The sequence below is a fragment of the Agelaius phoeniceus genome, chromosome 1 (assembly GCF_051311805.1).
Source record: "Agelaius phoeniceus isolate bAgePho1 chromosome 1, bAgePho1.hap1, whole genome shotgun sequence".
Classification (NCBI taxonomy): domain Eukaryota; kingdom Metazoa; phylum Chordata; class Aves; order Passeriformes; family Icteridae; genus Agelaius; species Agelaius phoeniceus.
The window spans coordinates 20,492,053-20,514,819 of NC_135265.1; the positions used below are offsets into that span (position 1 = coordinate 20,492,053).

The window sequence follows — 22,767 nt, forward strand, 5'->3', positions numbered from 1 at the left end:
CTGATAAACCATGCCTCACACTCTGTGGAGACAATCAGATGTCCAATGACTACAGGAGCCCACCTCAACATCACTACTTGGTTTGATGATCCCCCTCCTTGTGGATCCTCTTTGCCCTGCTCCTCACCATGACCGGAGGAGCAAGAGGAGATACTTGAGACCAACTTCAGATTTCATTTAGGTAAACAAGAAAGGCAAAGAAGCATGTGCAGCTGGTGTAAAATAAACACTCATACTCTGCTAAAAATGTTCCAGGCTGAATTGAACATCCACAAGGAGCTAAGGAAAACAGCAACACAGAATTCCTTACAAAGATTCCTTGGAACTGGGAGATCCTGTTGCTACTCTCAAACACTACTTAGACTCATGGTATTTTAAGACAGGACAAAATGTCCCGTACAAGTAATTTACATGATCCAGGGTTTCCACCTTGATATAGTGTACTGTCACTGAAAACTCCCATGATCAATTCATATTTCATGTCTAGGTCCAACAGACAGTGAAATGTAATAAGGGCCTGACTTTATCAAATCCACAGCCTACTACAAACCCTACCAATACAATCACAGCAGGACAAAGTCAAAGAATTTTGTAAACAGGAGATGTGTACTGATACAACCAATGCAACATCAATGGAGTCATTAAATAATTTGGGATGAAGGGACATGAATAACAAGCCAGTAGAGAAGGAGGTGTGATTCCTGCTTATGCTAAAAAAAATAAAGCAAAACTCTGCTATGAAAGTTCCCAAATTCCAGAACCTCTCTGAAAGAGATGGCAAAGTGTGCACTGAAGATGCCATGGTGTGAATCAGCTGGGCATGAAGAACTGTTTCAGCCTGCACAGGCTCAGCCACTGTGGTGCTCTGGGTACATTTCTGCTCTCCAAGCTGTCAACCACACGTGCATTGACACACACCCTCCTTCCTCAAGGGCACAGTCTCAGTAGCACCAGAGCCACCCTGGGCTCTGGATACACTTCCAGTCACCCTCTGTTGGCCAGAATGAGCTGTCCTGCAAGCACCTACCCTGGTCTGGGATCCCCATGGGTTCCACCAGGATCTCTCCCTTTGAAGCAGACACACAGACACTGGGACAGGGAAGCACACACCACTGCCCCATCTTCTACTGGCTCCTTCCAGCATCAGTACAATGGGGACAAATGCTGCCAAGGATTTCCCCTCCAACCCATGCCTTAAAATAACACTGGGATGAGGGAGGAAAGCATCTAGGTTAACACTGCCTCATGCAGCATTATTTTAAGCAGGAAAACCCTGAAGATTGGTAGGGTTTTGATTCTTTCTTCCAAATGTTGCCACTTTAGGCACTTCCATCAGACTCTGCCTCTTCCTCCAGTTCTAATCACCTGACAGAATTAGAGTAACAAAAATAAGGGTAACTACTATACATGGAAAGGAATGAGAAATGAAAAAGTATTTTTATGCCAAGATCAAAACAATAGCAACCAAATATTTTTCATTGTGCCAGAAGAGACTTCTGCTATTTCTCAGACTACAGCATCACTCTGAGTTGACAACTTACAAAAAATAAATTAAAAATTATATTTTGAACAATTATACCAGCAAGCCATCCACTCTTGCAGAAGCTGAAAGCCCATACCTGGCGTACAAAGCTGTTGGAGGTAGTGTCAGAAGATGTACTCCCATCTGAGCCTTTAAATCGGTTCTTTCTTCTTGCTCCTTTACCGTAAGACTGTTTGAAAGGAAAAAAAACAACAAAAAATACAGATTAGAGAAACAGCATTGCAGCATTAGTTTGTGTTGCACAGAAAGCTTCCGGTGTCTCCCAAGCTATCAGGGATTCAGATTATCAGCTTTGTGTCAATCAATAAGCACATACTCAGTAAGTAACTGATGGGATATATGTGTGCAAATGCTCACCAGGCTTGGTCAATTGAGTCCTAAATGTTTTGCTGTTGTTGGGCTTTTTTCACATTTGGGTTCAGAAACACATTTATAGACTCACATAGATGTGGCACTATTTACCTAAGTCACAGTGATTAAAGAGTACAGTTTGTTGTGCAGCTAGTTTAAATAAACAAGGCAGGAAAGGAGGTACTGGAGCAGCCTCCAGTACATCACAGCAATGAGCCAAGTCAGCTGAGGGAACATGAAAGAAGCAAGAAGTGACAAACAACTTGTTGATACAATCTTACAACTCAGAGAGATTTTACAATAATAATTTTTTTACTATAAGTTCAAGAAAGTAAAAGCAGTATAACAATAAAAAATGACTATATGTGTAACTGGGAAAGGGGTAATATGCTAGTAAAAAGGAAGGCATCTTTTATCTACTTTTATCTACTAGGAATTTAAAGAGACATGAGGAGAAAGCTATGGCTGGCTAAAACAAAACTTTAAAACTATTGTTTAGAAATACAGAAAATCATGGTTTAGAAACAAAGCAAATGCATCCATGTGTCCACAAAAAGTCATTTGTTCTGTGCATTAAACATGGGTCATCAATAAATATTTTTTCATTAAATTACAAGGGGAAAAAAAGAAATAGTTCAAAACTATGTAATTCGAAACCACTTATTTCTGTGTGAGTGCAAACTGTGTAGACTGTAAACTCTGCCATGGCACCACCTCTGGGCTGTGCAACCTTCAGAGCTTTGGGCCTGAGCTTACTGGTTCTCATGGTGGGGAAGAGTGGGCTCCAGTGCAGGCTGAAACACTTAAAATCTCATACTGGCAGATTTTTAATATCGTATCTTCAAAATGTGAATGCTGTTCTTAGCAGTAACCCATAAGTGTGATTAAATATTCTGCAGTTTAAGACTATCTGAGGAGGACTACAGATAGCCATTACTAACTTCAGATCATTTGACAAATCCAGGTAACTTGCCCCCACCAGATGCAAGAGAAAAATCTCAAACTGTGTTGATCAATCAGCTGTGTTGATTCTGGGTGAGTTTGGAGCACCAGATGAAATCTAATGCATCAATCTTTTAGGAAGGATGACTCAAGGAACAGCAGTTCTGTCAGCCAGACACTCACTCTCAGCAAAAACAGTATCTGTTATCTCACTAACCTAACAGTGAACTACAACAAAAGCAATGTTGTATCCCCCAAAAAACAGATTCATGGGAAAGACATTTTGCCAAGCTCATATGACTTTTTCAAAACTGCAAAACAGCCATGTAAGAAATTTCTGAAAGGTACCCAAATTGATTCTATGCATGCTGGTTAGGGTTGAACTATACAAAAATCAGCATGTTGAAGATTATGGGGGTGAAAATAGGACTTTCTGATGAGTCTAAAACTGTAACCCAGCAGGTCTCAAAATATAAAATTAAATTTCAATCAGGAATAGTTTTACATGGTTGCATTTCTAAAAGGAATCTTTTATAACTGGAGAACTTGCTGGTAATAAAAAGGTCTTTCTAGATCAAAAAGAGTAATTAGTAGATTGGAACCACTGTTACAGGCAAATTATTAAAAATATTTTCCAGTTATAATAGACAGTTCTACCAGAACCATTTTTTTCCATCTAGTATAACACAATTAATATAATATTCCACCTAATATAATATCAAAGTACCTAAAATACATAAAAAGTATCTCTGACAGCAGTATTCTTCAAATATAACAACATCTTTAAATCAAAATTTACCTGTTCTGAATGGTTCCCATTGAGTTAATTGCCTAGGGTTACACACAAATATTCTGAATTCCTTTCCTACAGGTTTTGTGGAAGAATATAGAAATACACTTATGAAAAACTAAACAATTTCTAACATTCACAAAGGAGCTCAAGAATATAAAGCACCTACATGAAGACCACACTATCTAGGCAATTTCATTTACGGTGTACAGTACACTATAATATTGTGTAATTCCCAAGGAGATAATTAAAAACATGTACAAATATTCTTCCTCATAGTCACACATTTTGAATTTGTCTCCAGTTTCTACAATATTTATTTTATTTAAAGTATCACGGTGCTCAGTTTGCTAACACGAAAAAATTATGAGAGGCAAAAGAGGGACTGATTCTAGAGTGATGAAGATAAAACAAATAAGAGCAGAAAAAGAAAAAGAATATGTTACAAGAACAGAGAAGCCTGCCTTATATCTGTGTTGCAATGACTAAAAGCATTTATTTCTGGCAACATCACAGCAAATGCAGCTCAGGCTAAAACTCACCTTGATTTTTCAGTTTGAGGAGTTTTTTCTTGTGCACAGCAACATGCATATTTTTGTTCTACTGTTCTGTAAGTGAAAACTCTTCAGAAGCATGAGCCACACACTAACTTTAAACACAAAAAACCTGTTGACATGATGGCAGGCTGTGGCTGCAGATTTTAGGCAGAGTCAGTTTTACATCTGCCTCTTTGTACAGAGCAGTTTTCAGTCAGAAGAATGGGGGACAACTTTTGTATGTGGGAAAACTGGGATTTGATGACTCTTTTCATTATTTTAAAGGATGCTAACTGGGAACTACATTTGTTTTCTACGCCGTTCAAGCTTATTCCCACAGTAAGAAATGCCTGAAACTTTCTTCTGAAGATGAGGTTAGCCTTCCATAATCAAAACAATCTTATATATTATTAAAAATTATTAATTATCTCTGCCATGTGGAGAAGCTTGAATACTCATCCTGAGTATTGATCATTATTTTTTGCTTCTTCATGTGTATTTTTTTCCAAAAGATCTTAATGTGAGAACGAGGCCTTAGTAAATAAATAAATGAATAAATAAAATACGTAATGATCTCAGTTACTTTCAATTCTCAGGGGAAAAAAAAAAAAAAGAGACTATTTTTGCCCAATACATTACTGTGATTTTCATGTTAAAATACATTCCCTTATCTGTGTTCTGTGCAGCATTTGGCTGCAATTAGGCAGCTAAAAATAAAGGGCTGAATCACGACACGAGGACATTGGCCAGTAAAAGCAGCAACACAGGGCAGTCATTGCTAACCTGTGTGGCAGCTGCCCCTAACAGAACAACCACTGGAGCCCAAACACCTCAGCAGCCCAGCCTGCAGGGCCCAGGGGTGGCAGCCTCAAAGCCAGCAGGGCAGGGCTGGCACCATCATCTGTCCCAGCTGATCTGCTCACAACTGACTCCAGCCCTGCGACCAAGCCTGGTCATAAAAACAGTTTGCTGACAGTAACATTCTCACTGGGTTTTAGCAGAGCATCTTACTCAAACACAAAGTTATGTATACATGTGTTTACAAGTTCAAAAGTGTAGCTTCATTTATTAGTCAGAAGTGTGAAATTCCTTTAAAATTGGCCGAGTTTTCAAAGAGGAGAAATAAAACACACACATTTATGTTCTAAAGCTTCATAAAATACCAGAAAAACAACGTGAAACCTTACCAAAAAAACTAAAACCAAACCAAAGTAGTTTTGTAAAAACCATTTCATCAATCAAGACTTAACAAAGCAAAGAAAGACTCCGCTTTCCAACTCTGATTAGAAGCTCTGATTGTGCAACTGTTATTCAACCCATGTCACCAAGTGAAATATGGGAATCATATGAAGTACTAAAGGCATACACTGCAGTTTCCTGATAATTAACAGTTTTATGTATAAGTACTTGTTATTGTAAACAGATGAGATCAATGCTGCTCAGTGAAACCCTTTAATTTTAATGAGGTTCTGTCTCAACACATAAAATACATAACATTTAATCCTGTAGCACACATGACAAGCAGAAGGCATCGTTTATGCCTGTAGGCAAAATACTATCATCTGCAAGAGGAAATGTAAAACATTTACAATTACCAACTACCTACAACCAGGGTCCTCAGTGGGAGTCTTAAAATGCCCTTCACCAGTAACCACTCTAATGGCATTTCATAGCAAAGCAGTGGTGAGGACCATGCAAAGGATGAGTCTGAACCTCAACTATTTATCATAGGGAAAACAGCACCAGCCATTGAGGCTGATGGCAGGTGGCAGAGGTAAACCCTTAAAAACTGGTCTCATGAAGGAAGAGTACAGATTATTTAGGCAGTAGAATCACTGAGACCAAGTCAGGTGCTTAAACAAAGATGGAAGAAATAAATTGGAGAAAACAAAACCAGAAAACAAAATTTCAGAGCTACACTGAACCTTAAATCATCTCAGATGAACAAGGGACCAATGAAAAAAAATCAAAAGAACACTTAAAAAGGTAAAAAGTGACTCCCCTGAAGGATTAGGGAATTGCTAGAAGGTCAGAAATGCAAATATGCACCAAGTATTTTTCCTTCCCATGCAAAAGCTTAAAAAGTATTTAAATATGCATATGTTCCATACACAGCATGTCAGGACAGTGCAGAATATATGCATCTAGCTCCATCCTGTCCTTAAAAGAACAGCCACTGCCTCTTTAAGCAATTCCTTACACCAAGGAAACAAATGCTCCCGTAGGTCAGACCCCCTGGGTCCTTTCTGGCCACTAGCCAGGCTTACCACTACTCAGAAATTAAACCTTCCAATATCAGCTGCATAGCTGCAACCCCCACACTCTCACTTAACAGAAAAAGACATTAATATTTCTGATTTTGTCACCACAAATCATACCAATCTCATAAAGGAGTAGAGGTCAGCTTCCCGACCACACAGCCAAGGGCTGGAAGATGTGCACAGACCTTGGTGATGTGTTCCTCACTAATGCACAGCTCCTTTCCATGACAGGAACAAGGGCAAGGTAGGGTACAGCAATATATCCTGGCTTGCCTCCACCTCAGGAGCAGGGCTTTGTGTCACCTCTGTGGTCACCATCAGCACAGCCCTGTGACAGCACCCTGCCCTGTGACACACCTTCAGCCTGAGCAGCACAAAACTCAGGTCCCCATCGCAGAAAAGAATCCTCAGCTTAGGTCTCAAAACCTGGATATCTCCAAACAACTTTTGCAAAGGGACAAAACTCAGGAAAGACAGGACTTGCCCTCAGGAATCCTATCAGATTGAGAATATCCAATACAGTCAAGTTCATGCAAGCTACAGGGATAGCCTGCAAAGTCCATTTCACAGTCATTTTATAAATTCCTACACTACACCAAAACAAAAATCCTTCCAAACAAACAAACAAAACCCCCAAACCTCCACAAATAATTCACTTCTCAAAACTTGCAAATATAATACAAAAATAAGTATTTGACAGATGCTTCTTCTTCATCATTAAAATAAAACTAATTTCTGCTGAGCAATCTGCAATGGTTAAATCTTAGATGCTCTTTTCTGCTGGCCTGTGATAAAGCCTTGCCAACACTGCATCTAGAAACAGCCCTGTTCTTGCCAGTTCCTACACTTGTGAGCCATCTCCCAGGGCTCTCACTTTGGCCTCAGACCAGGTCATCTGGCAGTTTCCACCTGCCAGACAAGAAGCTGGGAACTTGGCTGGCTCTCCTCATCCCCAGTGGCTTGGAAACCCACCTCAGAGCAAACCTGCTGCACATATACTTGTAATACCAGAGATGAAGATGTCAGCTCCCTCCTCAGCAAAACAGGAGCACACAGCAGCGGAAGGTGCTGATGCCCAAACCCCACTGGGCCTCCTGCAGCCTTTTAGAACTGGCAACTACAGCTGGAGGCCACGTGCCTGTGCCTCCCCACCTGCTCTCCACGGGTTTCTGCATTTCACTTGCACAAGCAAACAGAAAGAGATCTGACTCTGTGACAGAAGGATGCCTGCAGGCACCCACAGCCAGCTATGAGACAGTTTCCCTCTGCTAAGGGTTTGCTACCCTGAGGACAGAGACCAAGACAACCCCTTGGAGGGTGGGGAAGGCAAGTTTGGTTCCTTGATTTTTAAACTCTTCTATTGCAGCACTGTAAAGACCTGAGTAAAAATAGCAGAAGAAAAGTAACTGAGACTCCAGAGAAGCCAGCCTTGTAATAGCACAGAAACTTTCCATCCGTAGAGGCAAAACAGACAAAACCAGAGATTGCCTCTAGAAGATAAATAAGTTAGAACTGAAACTGCTGAACTGTTTCAGAGTGAATTTACACTCTAGGATAATGTAAAGAACAACTATTACATCCCATTTAGCTGATAATGTGTGGTACCCAAATGGAAAATATCTCTGGAAGAGATGAGTATGCAAAATCACCTTTTATTGCTTGAGTACAGGATAATGCAAAAAAACCCCAAAGAAGAGAGAATTATCAGAAAAGTAATAGCTGAAACCTGAAGGGCTTTCTGCAGTGAAGGACTATTAAAATTTATTTTTGTCAGTAAGGAATACAACACCGAAAGGAGACTGCCACTTCAGGACAGAAAACACTACCTCTTGCTGAGGGCCATGAGGAAGTCCAAGGAATGGAATTGGATTTTATCTCTTCTTCCTTTGTTTGTATATCCTCCACTGAATTGCTGCCACATTGGATCTGGCTTCTAGGGATGCTGCCAGAAGAGAGTAAAACCTTCCACACCTCTATAACAAATGGGTATCGTTATTATTTAAGTAAGCAAAGGGATATCCATTTTGTTTGTTTAGGGCTTACAAAGTATTCTTGCAAGTCAGTACTGGGAAATACACGGCTGCAAAATGTTTGTTTGAGGAACAGGTAAACACGGTATGAACTGGGATAAATCAACTCAGCTGAAAGCAGCAGAGGGCAGTGTGATTAATCTGCTGAGAATAAATCTCTGGATATTATTCCATTCCTCATTACCACAATGGCAGTGAAGGGACAGTGCTATACAACTGAGAAGGTAGCTGGAGATTCAGGAAGGACAACAGCCAGTGTAAGGGCCTGTAACTAAGCTGATTTTCTGGAGTCACCACATGCACATCACTCTAAAATTCACCTTAACATCAATCACAGTTGATACAGAAGGAAAACTGAACAAGCCTGTCCCCTGGACTCATGCATTCAGTTTACCTTCTGCAATGCAACCTGAAAAACAAGCCAAGCACTCCAGGGATGATGAAACCTTTCGACTTGGAAGGCAGAAGCATTTAGCAGTACCATGTAGTGGAGGAAATTTAAATGCAGGTGAAAGAACTGAAGAAAACAATCGAGAAGAGAATTGTTTTCACATAAAATGTGTCAGGTTGTTAGGACGTGCACTGACAGATGATGCATAAGCAGGCAAAAAAAGAACAGGAGGAAAATAATAATGAGGAATAGGGAAGAATTCATCCAGTGTAAGATTCATCCCTCCACAAGGTAGTCTGTAGTTGCTTGATAGAAGGTTTCATTATGTTTTCTTTGAAATGTCTTTGTGTAATTTACTCATCTGATTTGCTAAGACTGTCCCTAACGCACAGCACAGGAAGCTTTCTGATGAGAAAACAGCAACAGAAATTGAATCTAATGATTTTTGAGGACTGCGAGACTTTGAAGAAGGATCATAAGAAAATTACATGGGAGCAAGGGGAAAAAAGAAGAGAGGCTAAGAGTTACCATGAAAGGCATGAATGTGCTATGTTATATTATAAACAAATCATAATAGTACCTGGGTTAATTAAATTATTAAAATTAATATTCTACTAATTCAGATTCCTAAAAAAAAAGGGTTTTTTAAATAAAGAAGTAGAGAGAAGACTGGGGTTGATGTAAAAAAAAAAATACACCAAAAAACTGATCACCAAACACTGATACATTTGAACAGTTGGCTTCTTTTCTTTCAGAAAACCTAATGCTGATTTCATCACCAAAGGGCCACACCTAAAACCACCACTTTGCACTGACATGTACCTGGACATTGTGAGTAAGTCCACAGTGTATCTGTCAGCATGCAGACTTGTCTGGATAAAACTGGACATCCAAAACTCTACTGCAACTCCATCTAAGACCAAGATCCATCTGGGACTAAGATCACATTGAACTAGAACTAGAACTGTATTTTTACAGTCATATGGACCTCAAAGCCACAGAATTTTCAGTAATACAGAAAAAAAACACCAATATCTTGTCCCAGTTGCAAAGAACTTCCCTGGAAAAATACAATATAACTGTCATGATCAACACTCAAAGAGAATTTTTTTTGCTTGCAGATCTTGTTAGGAAAATGCATTATGAAAATAAGAAATAGATTTTACACAGATGTTATCTAGGAATGTTTCACATATTTAACTGCCTTTTAAGTGAACTATTTCTAGAGTGTTAACTACATTTCACTCCTCTGCCCCATGGTGACAAGTTTGGCCAAAATGGATGGACAGGCACTATCCAAAATATTGACCATGATGTTAAGATAGTTTAAAAGAAATCTCAGCTTTGCAAGAGTAAAATTCTTGGACAAGAGAATTGTTGTGACTTGGTACAACTCTACAAAGGCTCTTCAGTAATATTTCCTTAAATCATAATTCCCAGAAGAAGCACTTCAGAGTGAGCACTTTTAGGAGTGGCATCACACCATAAGCTCACATATTGGTTTGGGCTTTTTTTTTCCTGACAGATTATTTGGCAGAAATGTTTCTAGGATTGATATTCAACTACTTTAGAGAAAAAGACAGTGGTACAAATAACTGAAGTACCTGTAGGCAAACTACTTGATGATTCCTATGTCCTCATTAAGCCTCTCCTTCTCACTGGGAGTGTGTTCTAAAGCAGCATATTTTTACAATATTGGGCTGTTTTAAATGTTTATGGAACAGAAATTCAAATCAAAATAATTGTCTCTAAATGCAGTGCTTGCTAATGAATTAACCTGCAGTATTATTCAGACAAAGGGCTCTTTTGTTTCCATAACCTTATTTCCTCTCTACTAAGGCTTATGTATGACTAAAACAAGTATATAGAGAAGATGATTCTTGTTCTGCCTAATGACTTTGATTCCAAAAACTGAAAAACAACCCCGAACCAAAAAGGTACATTATCACTGTCTTAAAAAGTGAATCTTTTTGGCTGTGAATGTTCAGAAACCTGTTTTATAAAACAGAACATAAATGCATTACCTGAAACATAAATAATGTGGGTGTTAGCAAACTATTCTTCCTCTCTAAACAGAGGTTCTTTAACCCTAGTAAAAAGGAGGGTTGAGAAATCAATTTTATGATCAGTATTTGACATTTGTCCACAGCAGAGAGGTACCATATGATTTGACAGTTGCTGAATCTATGCTTAGGGCTGAAAAGATGTAAAAAGGGGAGGATTTGTAGGTCAGAAATTAGCTCCATTGCCACTGTTTCTGGAGAAGCTGGCAAAGCATATGGCCTTACTGAAACGTCTGTTCTGTGCTTGGAGGCTACTGACATCCAAAGAGACACTTTCTCTTTTTTAGTTTAACCTAGTCTCAGCTTCAGTGCATGGATTTTGCTCTGCTGTCACCGGGCCTGAGTTAGTAAAGATCAATCACCAAGACTGTTGACAGACTGACAGCATTTTTTTCTGTCAATCAAGCACTTTTGGGATGGAGCTGGTCTACCTTCTCAAAGCATCAGAGACAGCTTTGGCAGCAACAGTAAAAACTGCACCCCAAAAGGAAAAAAACCTCTGTCCTAACAAGATCATGCACGTTTGTAATCTGAAATGCACACAATCAGATTTTACCACCCTTTTACTGGGTTCAAAAACAGCACTCTGAAGTCTTTGTAGCCAACTATTGCAAACTTGGAGATCCTAAGCAACATTCATACATCAAACAGAAACAACCTTTCAAAATATTAAGTCTTTTCTAAGTATGCCTTAGCCTGCCTTCTTCTCATCACCCATCCACCCGAACACTTCACATGAACTGAGTTCTTAAAATTTCTGAGACGACTGTACAACCACCTTCTGCATGAAAATCGAGCCGCTTAAATCTGCAGCATGTCCAACACCTTCAGCCTCCCCAAAATTCCTGCTGAACAACTGGCGTGAATCGCCTTCCCTCACCTACAGACTGTCACCAGCCCCTGGAACAGACGAGGGAGGTTTCAGCCGGGCGTGGGAAGCATCAGGTACGATACAACAGGTTACTGGAGCAGGGAAAAATAGCCGTACCCTGCGAGTAATACATGTGCGGCAGATCAGCTTGATAGCAACGTATTCTTACATATTCATCCTCCAAATAATCGCAAGGTTCTTTTGACTTACGATGCTTCTACGGCACAGAGCATCCCATCTATGTTAATTAAATGGCATTTGAGGGTGGGGGCGAAGACAGGGGGGTTTCGGGCGTCTTAGGGGAGCTGTCAAACTTTTCAGACGGCGGTGGCCAAAGTTGAAGGACGGGCAGCTCCGGGGCCCCGCCGCGCTGCCCCGCGCCCCCGCCCCGCCGCCGCCGCAGCCCCGGCCGAGCCCGCGGTACCTGCGCTGCCGCCGCCGCCGCGGGCAGGGGGTTGTCCAGCAGCTCCATCTGCACCTCCTGCGCCGGGCTGGGAGGCGATTTCGACATGTCGCTCTGGACCATTGGCGAGGGGAGCGGGTGGCTGGGCGCCGAGCCTCTCGGCGGGACAGTGCCGTGCTAAGCCAAGCCGAGCCGAGCCGAGCCGAGCCGAGCCGAGCCGAGCCGGGGCGGCGGGCGCCGCTCAGCGCCCGGCCATGCCGAGGAGCGGGCGGGCGGCCCTGCCCTACCCAGCCCGGCTCCGCTCTGTTCTGTTCTGCTCCGCTCCGCTCCGCCCTGCCCTGCCCTGCCTGCTGCCGGCGGGGAGCGCTCGGCGCCGGGGACGGGGCAGCGCCGGCGGCGGGCGCGGGGGAGGGCAGGGGGCGGTGCGTGGGGAAGAGGGAAAGTGACAGCGAGCATCTCCCTCCGGCAGCGCCGGGCGGGGGCGGCACCGGCACCGCCATCGCCATCCACGCCGGGATCTGCGCCGGGATCCGCGCCCAGCGCCATCCGGCCCAGCCCGAACGCGGCCGAGCAGCAAAGTTGGGGCTGTGGGCCGGGGTGCAGGGGGCGGTCAGGCCCTGTGGGCCGGGGTGCAGGGTGCGGTCAGGCCCTGCTTTTCCCCTCAGCCCTGCCGGCTGTCTCGACCCTGGCCGCACGGCATCGCCTCCCTCAGCGCGCACCGGCTGAGACCTGCGGTTTTAGTGAGCAAAACGGCACTTGGACAGAGAAAGTTCCATAGGTCTGTGGTGTTGATAGGGTTTTTGCCTGTGCTTGGAGGTTCCTGTGCACATATCAACAAGGGATGAGTAAGGTGAAGCCCACTGTCGAATTTTGTATAACCTGTGTCTGCACAATCTCAATCGTGCTATCAGGCACCCCACAGGAGGCGCTTGAAACACCTGTTTGAAACCTGATGCGGCAAAATCACCCTCCGCTCCTGAGATGATCTTTCATTTCTTGTGAATGACAGATCATTTTGGACCTGATAGAGACCAAACTCTTTGACCCTGAGAAGCCCAAGATACCTTTCTTTCACTGGATGGGACCTAGCTGTGTCCCATGCAGCGAGGGGGAAACTTATGGTTTCAGAATCACTTTGTGATGGTTTGTGAAATCTCTTATCAGCTGATTATAAACAGTGAAAACTAAGTCTAGAAACTGACTGGCCTAATGTCATACACTTAAAATCACAACCATTACTAAAAGTAATAAAAGTCACTTTCAGGAAAAGAAGCCAGCAAACCAAAGCCAGCACAAAAGCCAGGTCAATTTCAAGAAGTACTTTCAAGCTTGGTCCAGATTGCATGGTTGATTTATTTCATTTTTCATAATAGCTAATAAGGTTCCTTCCAGAATTAGCTTACCCCTATGGATTTTCTTATATGAATAGTGAAAATCTTACAGGAACTGCCTTTTTTTTTTTTTTTTTTTTTTTTTTTTTGTGAAGGAATTAGCTTTCTCTGCAAGAGGAAGAGCTCTGATGTTTGAAGAACTTTCACTTGTCCAAAAAATTTCATATTTATTTTTGAAGACAACATATCAAAATTATTTTCTAGAATTTTAAGGTGTTGTCCATGACAAAACACAACCTTAATTTAAAGTGAAAAGTGCGGGGTTTATTGCTTGACTTTCTTTCAAGTAACTCAATAGACATGTTCAACAGTCTTGAAATTATAAAGATACTGGAGCCTGGACTGCTTCCAGATGTTCTTCAGGTGGTTATAACCAAAAATATATCTTCTTTTTAGACATTTGGTGTGAAAAATGCATACTTCACCATCTAGGAGAGGGTTTGAAGTAGTTATTTCTTTGACACATATTAGATTATTTAAATGGAATTACTTTTTGTGACCATCATCGTTATTAAGGAATTTACTGAAAAACCTAAATACAGTATTCATGTTAATGATTGCTGGGTGGCATATTATTATTGAAAGATGTTGTCTTTGAATTTCTGACACCTTTGTGGCTTTGGAGCAATTTATCCTTCTGTTTGGAGGCATGCTGTAGGACAGGCGCTTGGCGATTGATCCACCATGATTCAGTCCATCTACCTGGTAGATTTTCAGGCATCTGTCAGGGATTGCCTGTTCTCTCTCACACAGAGAAGGGAGTGGAAGTCACTTAATCATGTAACAGTGGCCCTTCATATTGCCTTCTGGATTTTCACTTTGTAAAGAGTGTATAAATAAGAGCATTTTTTCAAGTATACCATCCTTCTGTAAGAGTAGTAGTGATTATTTTTGAAACATTACAGTTTCTAAAACCATAAATTGTGAATCTGGATTGAAAGAGTATTTCTACTCTCTTATAAATTAGAGCTTGAATATGTCAATTGAAGTTCATTTTTTGTGTGCTCAGTCATGTCTTTTATGATTAGTTTGTCTTTTTTTTTTTTCCACTATAAAAATATAATGGTAATTATTTTTCTTGTTTATGTACATCCATATAGGGTCTGTAGAAAGCAAAAACTCAGGAAAGAAGTTTCCCCACATAGACACAAATAACATCTGAATTTTTAGTAAGTTTATTTGGTTTTTCTTTCTGAGGAAAAATATTCTACATAACTGTTCTTTAGCAGCAATTATCATTCATTGCCTTGATGTAATGAGTGGCTGGAAGATTAGCATAGAAAAATAATTGTATTTTATTCTGTTTCACCCCTTTTGTTCAGCAGTTAATCCAAGTTCTCTAACCTTGAATTGTGCAAATCCTTCAGCTGAGCACATATACATGCAGTCATCCCTCTGCATGCTGTTTTTGGCCACCTCTGCTCCAGGAGAAGGGTCAATGTGTAAAAACAATGTGCAGAGATTCTAAATCGCTTGCTCTTTCTCAAGGGGAAAAGCAACCTGGTATGCCTAACCCCTTCTCAGCAGCAAACCACACTGCTGCATTTATTTACACTTTTATCTGCAACAAAGAGGTGTTGTGCATGCTTATTTGGATTTTTATAAACATGTAAATGCTAGAAAACCAAAGAAAACACAAGCTGTTTTGTTCATAGGTTTGGGGTTTTTTTCCTTTAAAAAAACAATCCCAAAAGCTTAGGCTGACAAACAAGATAACCTGATTTGGGTGCCAAAAATAGCTGGGGTTTTTTGCATGAGAGTTTAGATGTTCTTTTAAAGGAAGGAGAGCTGTATTAGTTTGCATATTTAATTGTTCTTTACCACCAGTATAACAATGTGGTGTCAGCACCTTTGTACCCACATATGGCAAGTATATGTTTGGTTTAGCCTATACTTATCACTAAATGGGCAAAAAATAGGCCAAGGAGGGTTGGCTGATATTTGTGCAATTGCAACTAAAATCTAATAACTTAGACCCAAGGGACTTCATTAAAAACGTGCACAAATACAGACCAGTGAGCTTACAATTATTCTTATGAAACTCTATAAAATGCTTCTAACTGAGAATATGTTTAAAGCCCTGATATAGAGAATTTCTTTAGGACTTTCAGTTAAAAAGAAATTCTGGCCATCTATTAGTCTGTGCCACCTCCTGCCTAAAATGAATTGTAGCCAGAAATTCAATATTGTGGAAAAAAAAAACCAAAACAACACTTGATTACCTGGTTTTAATATCTCAAAACAGACATAGTTCATATTTTTTCAGTGATAAAGTGGAAGTTGCCTGTCACAAGTGCAAATTAAAGGGATTCCTCTTATTTTAGTACTTTATCTTTCACACAAGTCTGAACAAAACCACTCCAGACAAGGCTCACTTTTGAATCTGTTATCAGTCTGTATCAGAGTACAACATCACCTGGCTGGATTTAATGAACTGACCCATTCTCCCAGCTCCTGTTTATTGTGCTTTATTCTTGGATGGAGGTGCCATGCACCTAAGAAAGCCTTGATTGGTACTGTTACAGTGTGTTCAGGAGAAGACAGGATTGGAAGGAGGAAGGTTTCCACGTGATGGAAGATAGGAACAATATATAAACACTGGCAAAAATGCTTTTAATGCACAGAAAGGCTCACAATACTTGAAAAAGCCACAACACCTACTAAGCACATATTTTCAGCCCTTTGCAAAACGTGACCAAAAAAGGCACTCTCCCGCTCGCAAGCTGTTCACTTTGCGAGAGCAAATTTGCTGCCGATGGGTTGTATACAAAGTTCATGTTTGATTAAGCACTTCTGCACAAGTTGCTGGTTTCAGTTGATATTTTCTTTGCTTTTTCTTTGCTCTCCTGTCATAACTGAGACTGCATATCTCCTTTTGTATCCCCAGTCCTTACCAACTATGGTGTTCCTATTTATAGTATCATTTTTCTCTTATTAAATACTTGAATCGCAAGAGCACAAAAAGGCTTTATAGCATTCTCACCCACAAATATGCTCAGCCCATGTGAGTTACTGACATGAGAGACAGATTTTAATAGATTGTGTGTGGCCTGTGTCCAAGGACAGCATCCAAACTCTCCACAGCTCCTTAAGGATGGCCTTTCCTCTGCCCTTCATTGAGCCCTGAGCTCAGTTTGGGCTTCTCTGCTTTTGGGTAGTTTGTTGGTGTTTTTTTTTTCAACCCAACAATCATTTATTTGTGGCACTGAGGCAAAACTTCATTCAGAATAAATTGTGTAAGAGAAGACAGTGACAACCTCTAGTCAGTGCGCGGATTGCAAAGCCACCAACGTGGCTGACAGTTAACTCATGGTTACCAAGGCTGCTGGCAGAGTTAATACGTCTGAGAGTATTGAAATTCTTTGCCAATTTATACATGTACAGATTTGAAGTGCAAATCGATGATGGCACCACTCCATGTTGCCATCTAGTCAGTTTTAAAAGTGAGCATTTGCCAGATGTCATTTCCCTCCCTCTTTGCCTTGGCTGTGCTAATCTGATCTTCCATGGCACACCGCTTGGCTCTTGGAGCACGAGGGACTCCACTCAAGAACTAAAGGTAAAATGTAGCAGAAAATTAATTACCTTTCCATGGGGTAAATCTGCTGCTTTATCTCCCTGAGCCATCCTACCATGAGGACTGAGTAGTGCAGCTGCCAGGGTGAAAGGGGAAGGAGAGACAACAGGGATACACAACTCGGAGCAGGGCTGAAAAATTCCTTCCTGGCAGCACACCAACCCTTAAGGCAGCCTGGCTATAAACATCAAACTGCAAAGGCTTAGTTTTGTACTGCAGAATAATGCTGATTTGATTGCAGAAAACTAATTTTTGGTAAGTACTTTGAGTTTATGCAACAAAAGGATGCAAGGGAAGACAAGTCTTCAAGCTTTTGTTTGTTCCTCCTTTTTCTCACATATTGCTACGCCTCTTTTACTCAAATTTCACCCAATCTTTACCAAAACTGAAGTTCTCATTTTGTAAGAAAATGATTTTTAATAAAGCACCCTTCAAGTTTTATAAGAAAAATGATTTTAAGAAATAAAATGTCAGCAGTCACATTTACTACTGTGATGTAAGTGCTATAATTGCCACAGTCAATTAATCGCCATCAAAACCAACTTATCTATTTCCAGAGAAAATTTTTAAGGGAAACCTTTGTGCCCCTAAAACATGAAATGGTGCATAAGGCTCCACCATATTCTGTGACTCTGTGCTGCCCTGAATTTTATTGAGAAAACTATCCTTGAAGTGTCCTTCAAAAACCTAAAAACCAAGTTAGTACAGACATAATAATTTTCTATTGTAACATTGCCATCCCATCTGACTTCTCTAGGAAAAAAATTCCAAAAGCCTAAAGCAACATTCTGATCCCAGTCATGTGCAAAGAAGAAAACAGTGGCAAGTATCAATCAAATGTATTGTTTTGAAAGTAAACATATGCTTTTATATTATTTTGAAAACATGTATTTTAAAAGACACCCTCAAATACTTCCTGTAACATGTTTCTCAAATCTGTATGGTTTCCTTATATCATTACATGCTAAGAAAATAAATTTCCCTTCAAATTTGCTCTGGTCTATTTTGTAGGAGGAATAGCTTGAAATTGACATATATATATTTTTTTTTTTTCATGATGGAATTATACTTATAAAAATAATAGGAAAGGGTCAACTTCTAAAATTACATATCTATTAAAAGCAAAAGCTAATGTACTGGTGTCGAAGCCTGTGCCACCAGGACTTTAATAATCAAACCACTCTGCACTACTCCAGTGGGGATTGCAGGAGCTCCTGCTGAAAGCCATGGTGAAAACCATGGTGAAACATATCCCTGTTCACTCTTGGGTTAGTTGCTTGGATGTCTATTTCTGAAAAAGGCAGCAAAGAATGAAAGGGAGGAAGCTTTGCTCTTTCAAGGAGGGCATTTCAGGCCATCAGTGACCTCACAAAGCATCCATAAAAAACCAAAATCTTTAGTATTACTTAAAACAATCCCTTAATAGGAAATCTGATCAAACCTCCTTTTCCTCCTGGCACCTGTGAAACTCTGTGGTCACTGAAGACACGTGCTAGTGGCAGCCTGCATCAGCTCTGGTGTGCCATCTGAAATCTGCCCAGGTGAATTCAGTAGGCAGAGGCAGCACCATGGCAACAAATACTAAAGAAACATCCTGTTAGCCAGAGACCTAATTCTGCAAAGATACATGCAGCGTATTCTAGCACAACAGGAAGAAAAATGCATTTCAAAGAGTGATAATGAGCAAAGCCTTAAAAAATTTCCTCCTCAAGAAAAGAAGCAGATCATGGTCTTTGGTAATTAGCCATAAAGGATTGTTCCTGAGAACAAAATATATTCCAGATGAGATTTTACAGCCTTTGTTTGGACAATATTCAAATAAATTTCATGCTGTTGCTTTGTTTCCTTTTTTTTTTTTCCTGGTATAATCAGTGTGCATCTGTTTATTCACTCAAAGCTCTGGAAGTCCTGCCAGTTTTCACATCCACCTGAAGAGAGAAGCATCAAAAAAGAAAACCATTCCTCTTCAGCTATTACTTAAGCCCTAGTTTTCCAAGATTTGTGAATGAGCTGTACATCAGGGTACCAAAAGGAGTCCTGAAAATCATTCATGAATGTAGCTTCAGTGGTTTCATAGAACCCTTCATGAGTGACAAAGTGCTCTACACTAGTTTTTGACTGGATGCCAGAATCCCAAACATGATTTCTCCTGCATTGGACATATTTCAGTATGGCTTATAAACACTAACACAATTCGTACTTCATGCAAGTTTTTTTCTAGCACTTTATTAACAGTAATTCAATATTTACTGTAGCTAATGTGCTTTTATCTTCTGGATGCTCATCTACTCTTCAATACATAGCAAAACCCCATGATTTCATTTCTACAGGCTGACACAAAACATTTAGAATAGATCAAACAGATGAAAAAAAGAAAACACTGTGTATTAAGGTAAGTCTCTCAACAACAGAATAACATATAGGTGAATGGATCCTTGCATAAGTAGTAGGGCAAATGTCATAAATATTTCTTACCACTGTGAATCTCCAGGCTCTTCATGTTGGGTCGCTGTGAGGTTGCTTCTTGGAGAAAAATCTCTGTTGCATGCTTTTACAAAAAACAAATTGTTTTATTTAGTTTTGCTCTATATGCCACCCAACATAAAGAAAACAATGACAGTAAACATAGTGATATAGTCAGAACCAAAACTTTAGCTGTTTGTAGCCAAACTATTGTTTAGAATCAACTCATGAACTCCTGTTTCAAATCCAGTATACCAGTTTAAAACAAGACTAATTTTTGATTCTCACTTGTATGTTCAGTGTAATAGTTCTCTGAACAGCAGCCATTGCTGAAGCAGCAATGCTCTAAAGCAGCAAAGGGGCCAGCTAAATGTGGTCACCCACTCAGCAATTCCAACTTCATTTGCCATGTAGTTCCTTCTGGAAGAAACATCAGTTTGTTTTCACTGTTTGTTCAGCCATTAGCATTAAACTAAAAGGGTTTTTACTAGGAACTTATGCCAGATTAAGTGTTTCTTTTTTTCTTTTGTGTTTTTTTTTCCCCTGAATAAACAAGGTTAAAGTTATAATAAGGGCTTTTATATGTCTTTTTATCAATTAGCAATGAAAACAGAGTAGATACCAAAGTATCTACATGAAGATCATGCAGAAGAAATAAACTTGTTATATCCTCCTTGCTCTGAGAGCTCATAAACAGATTAGGTGCTGCTCATAAGTGCTCCTTCTCACTGCACTTGAGATCTCCATGTAGCTGGGTGTCTGCTCTGCTTTTCTTGGATTGCACATATGCTGTTGTGCAACAAGCCTGTAAACTCTTTTTAATTAGCAGTCATGTTGCTGTTTGCCACTGCAATGAAAGTTCATTTACCATAGTCTACTATAGTGTCTATATATAATCTCCATGGGCATAGCTACATTCTGCATGTTGTAAGAAAATTCATCACTGTTTTGCATTTGCTACCATGCTTCAATTAGAAAGGGAAAAAACAACTCTAAGATAGGTGTCTTTCTTGCACAAATATGTGTTCCAGTACATTTAATACTTTCATTATTCTGAATGTCTTGCAGAATTAGTAATTTTGCCAAATGGCTTGCACTGTATAATTTGAATGCTATTTTTTTTAACATTTTAAAACATAATGTTGATTAGAAATAATAGTATAATTAGCCAGTGAAATTATAACTTGCAAGTCAGGAAAAAGAAGTACGGAACAGTTCAGTGTTTCCAAAGTGAGACTGTACTGGCTTTTTAACCAAAACAGGCATTGGATAAATTAAGATATTCTTTAAGAACAAGAATAAAATCTCAGGATATTTCATACTTCTTGGAATATTCAACCATCTGACTAAAAATTAATATTAATTCCTTGTCCTATCAAAATGTGTGTTCAGAATAGAGACCATTTGTGATCGTAGAATCACAGAATTACTGACCAGTTTGAGTTGGAAGGGACATTTAGAGCTCATCTGGTCCACTCCCCTGCAATGAGCAGAGATATCCTCAGTTACATCAGGCTGCTCAGAGCCCTGTCCAATCTGACTTTGAATGTTTTCAGGGATGGTGCATCCTCTGCCTGCGATGGTTACAGGAACTTCCTGACAGATATATATTGTAGATACAAGCATCCTTACAGGAGTTTCTTAGGGAAAAATGTTACCTACTCTTTGGTCCCAGGTACAACTTGAAAGAGAAACACCAATCCATCCAGTTGAATGCCTTTAAGATCACTTGGCACCCCAGGATTTTTCAGGTTTGCTCTTTACTACTTCTGAACCTCAATTCAGATCCCATTTTATGAGAGTAATTCTATTTTTAGATGAGCCCTTACATTTTAGAAGTAGCTAAAATTTCAGAGATACTACACGACATCTTTTAGAGAAAATCCAAACTTATAGAATCAAACAAAACAAAGTCAATTCCAAACAGAAAAACATGACAAAAAGTATTGAAAACACAACTGGTAAACCTGATCTGAGGCATCTTAAAGATGATCTTTTTTTGGCTTTTGAATAATTAAACAGATATCAGATTACAAACCAAAATATCCTTAAAACCAGAAACAACATTCTCTCAGTGTAGTTACTGTTTGCTCAGTAGGTCTGTGCATACACCTTTTTTTTAATGATTAGCAACATAAATATTAAAAAGGTAGACTGGCTGTAAATGTAAGATACATGTACAAAAACTATAAATGCAAAGTGTTTTAAAAATAGTTCCTTTAACAGAAGAAAAAATCTGTAAAAAAATGTCCAGGAAATAAAATGTTATGTTGCAACCTACCAGTAAAATGGAACATTCAGCTTTCACTAACACTTCCACATCTTCCTTGCTAAACATTTACTTCCGTAGGGAAAGTACTGAAGAATAAACTTAGGTATAATATGAAAATATAGTTTGATTATATTTTCAGAGCTCAGAGAGTCAGAACTAGCATTGTATTGCACTCAAAGTTAATGGTCAGACTGGGAGCCATTTGCAATAAGTGTATAGCATCAGTTTAGTACAAAACCAATCATTCTCCCACTCCAAACCAAAATGAAGGCTTTCAAGGCTTAGTATCTTATAATTGTTTGTTGTTATCACTTTTATCGCCCAGATAAGTTGAATCAAACTTGTTTGGAATAATTAATTGCAGTTACTTTATAAGTGTATTTAGCATCTGTACAAAAAAGGAGGACTAGATTTGACTGGCCAACTTCATTGGCAAAGGTATGTAGTAAACCCTGCTTGTAACCCATAGCACAGGTTCCTCTGTCTGGAATCCAAGGCCAAGATTGGAAAAAAAAAAAGGAAAAGAAAGAAAGACAAAAGAAAGAAAGAGACTAATTAAAATTCCTGGTAAAACAAAAATATTAGAAACCTGAAAATTTTGAAAAGTGAAAATACAGACAGAAAGGTATTCAAAAAACAATTGTTTTCTATAGAATATAAAATATTTTTCAAGCAGTTTTGATCTTTACTTAGCCACTCAGACTAACAAAAGGAAAATAATGTTTTTAACATAAACATGCTGTGGACTCTGCCATAAATTGTCTCATTTCACTGGTATCAGAGCAGTACTGTAAGGTCTCAGGTGTGAAGCCCTCAGGCTGTACAGTACAGGAAAAATCTACCTGCTGCTGAAGTAAAATCAGCACCCTTCACTGTTTGTTAG

General features: G+C 39.7%; 1 protein-coding gene across 4 annotated transcripts in view; it reads right to left on the reverse strand.

Annotated features, from left to right (window-relative positions):
- CACNB2 (calcium voltage-gated channel auxiliary subunit beta 2) overlaps window positions 1–12,422 on the reverse strand; it is a 248,464-nt gene extending 236,042 nt beyond the window's left edge. For 2 of the 4 annotated variants that reach the window (XM_077174247.1, XM_054654454.2), the window contains exons 1-2: window positions 12,203–12,422; window positions 1,620–1,712 (exon numbers count right to left, since the gene is read on the reverse strand). In XM_077174247.1, the coding sequence (XP_077030362.1) occupies window positions 1,620–1,712; window positions 12,203–12,304 (195 nt within the window). In that variant the 5' untranslated portion in view covers window positions 12,305–12,422. The remainder of the gene's footprint in view (window positions 1–1,619; window positions 1,713–12,202) is intronic. The other 2 variants (XM_054654462.2, XM_054654455.2) reach the window with 2 other exon arrangements.
- Between the last annotated feature and the right edge of the window lie 10,345 nt (window positions 12,423–22,767).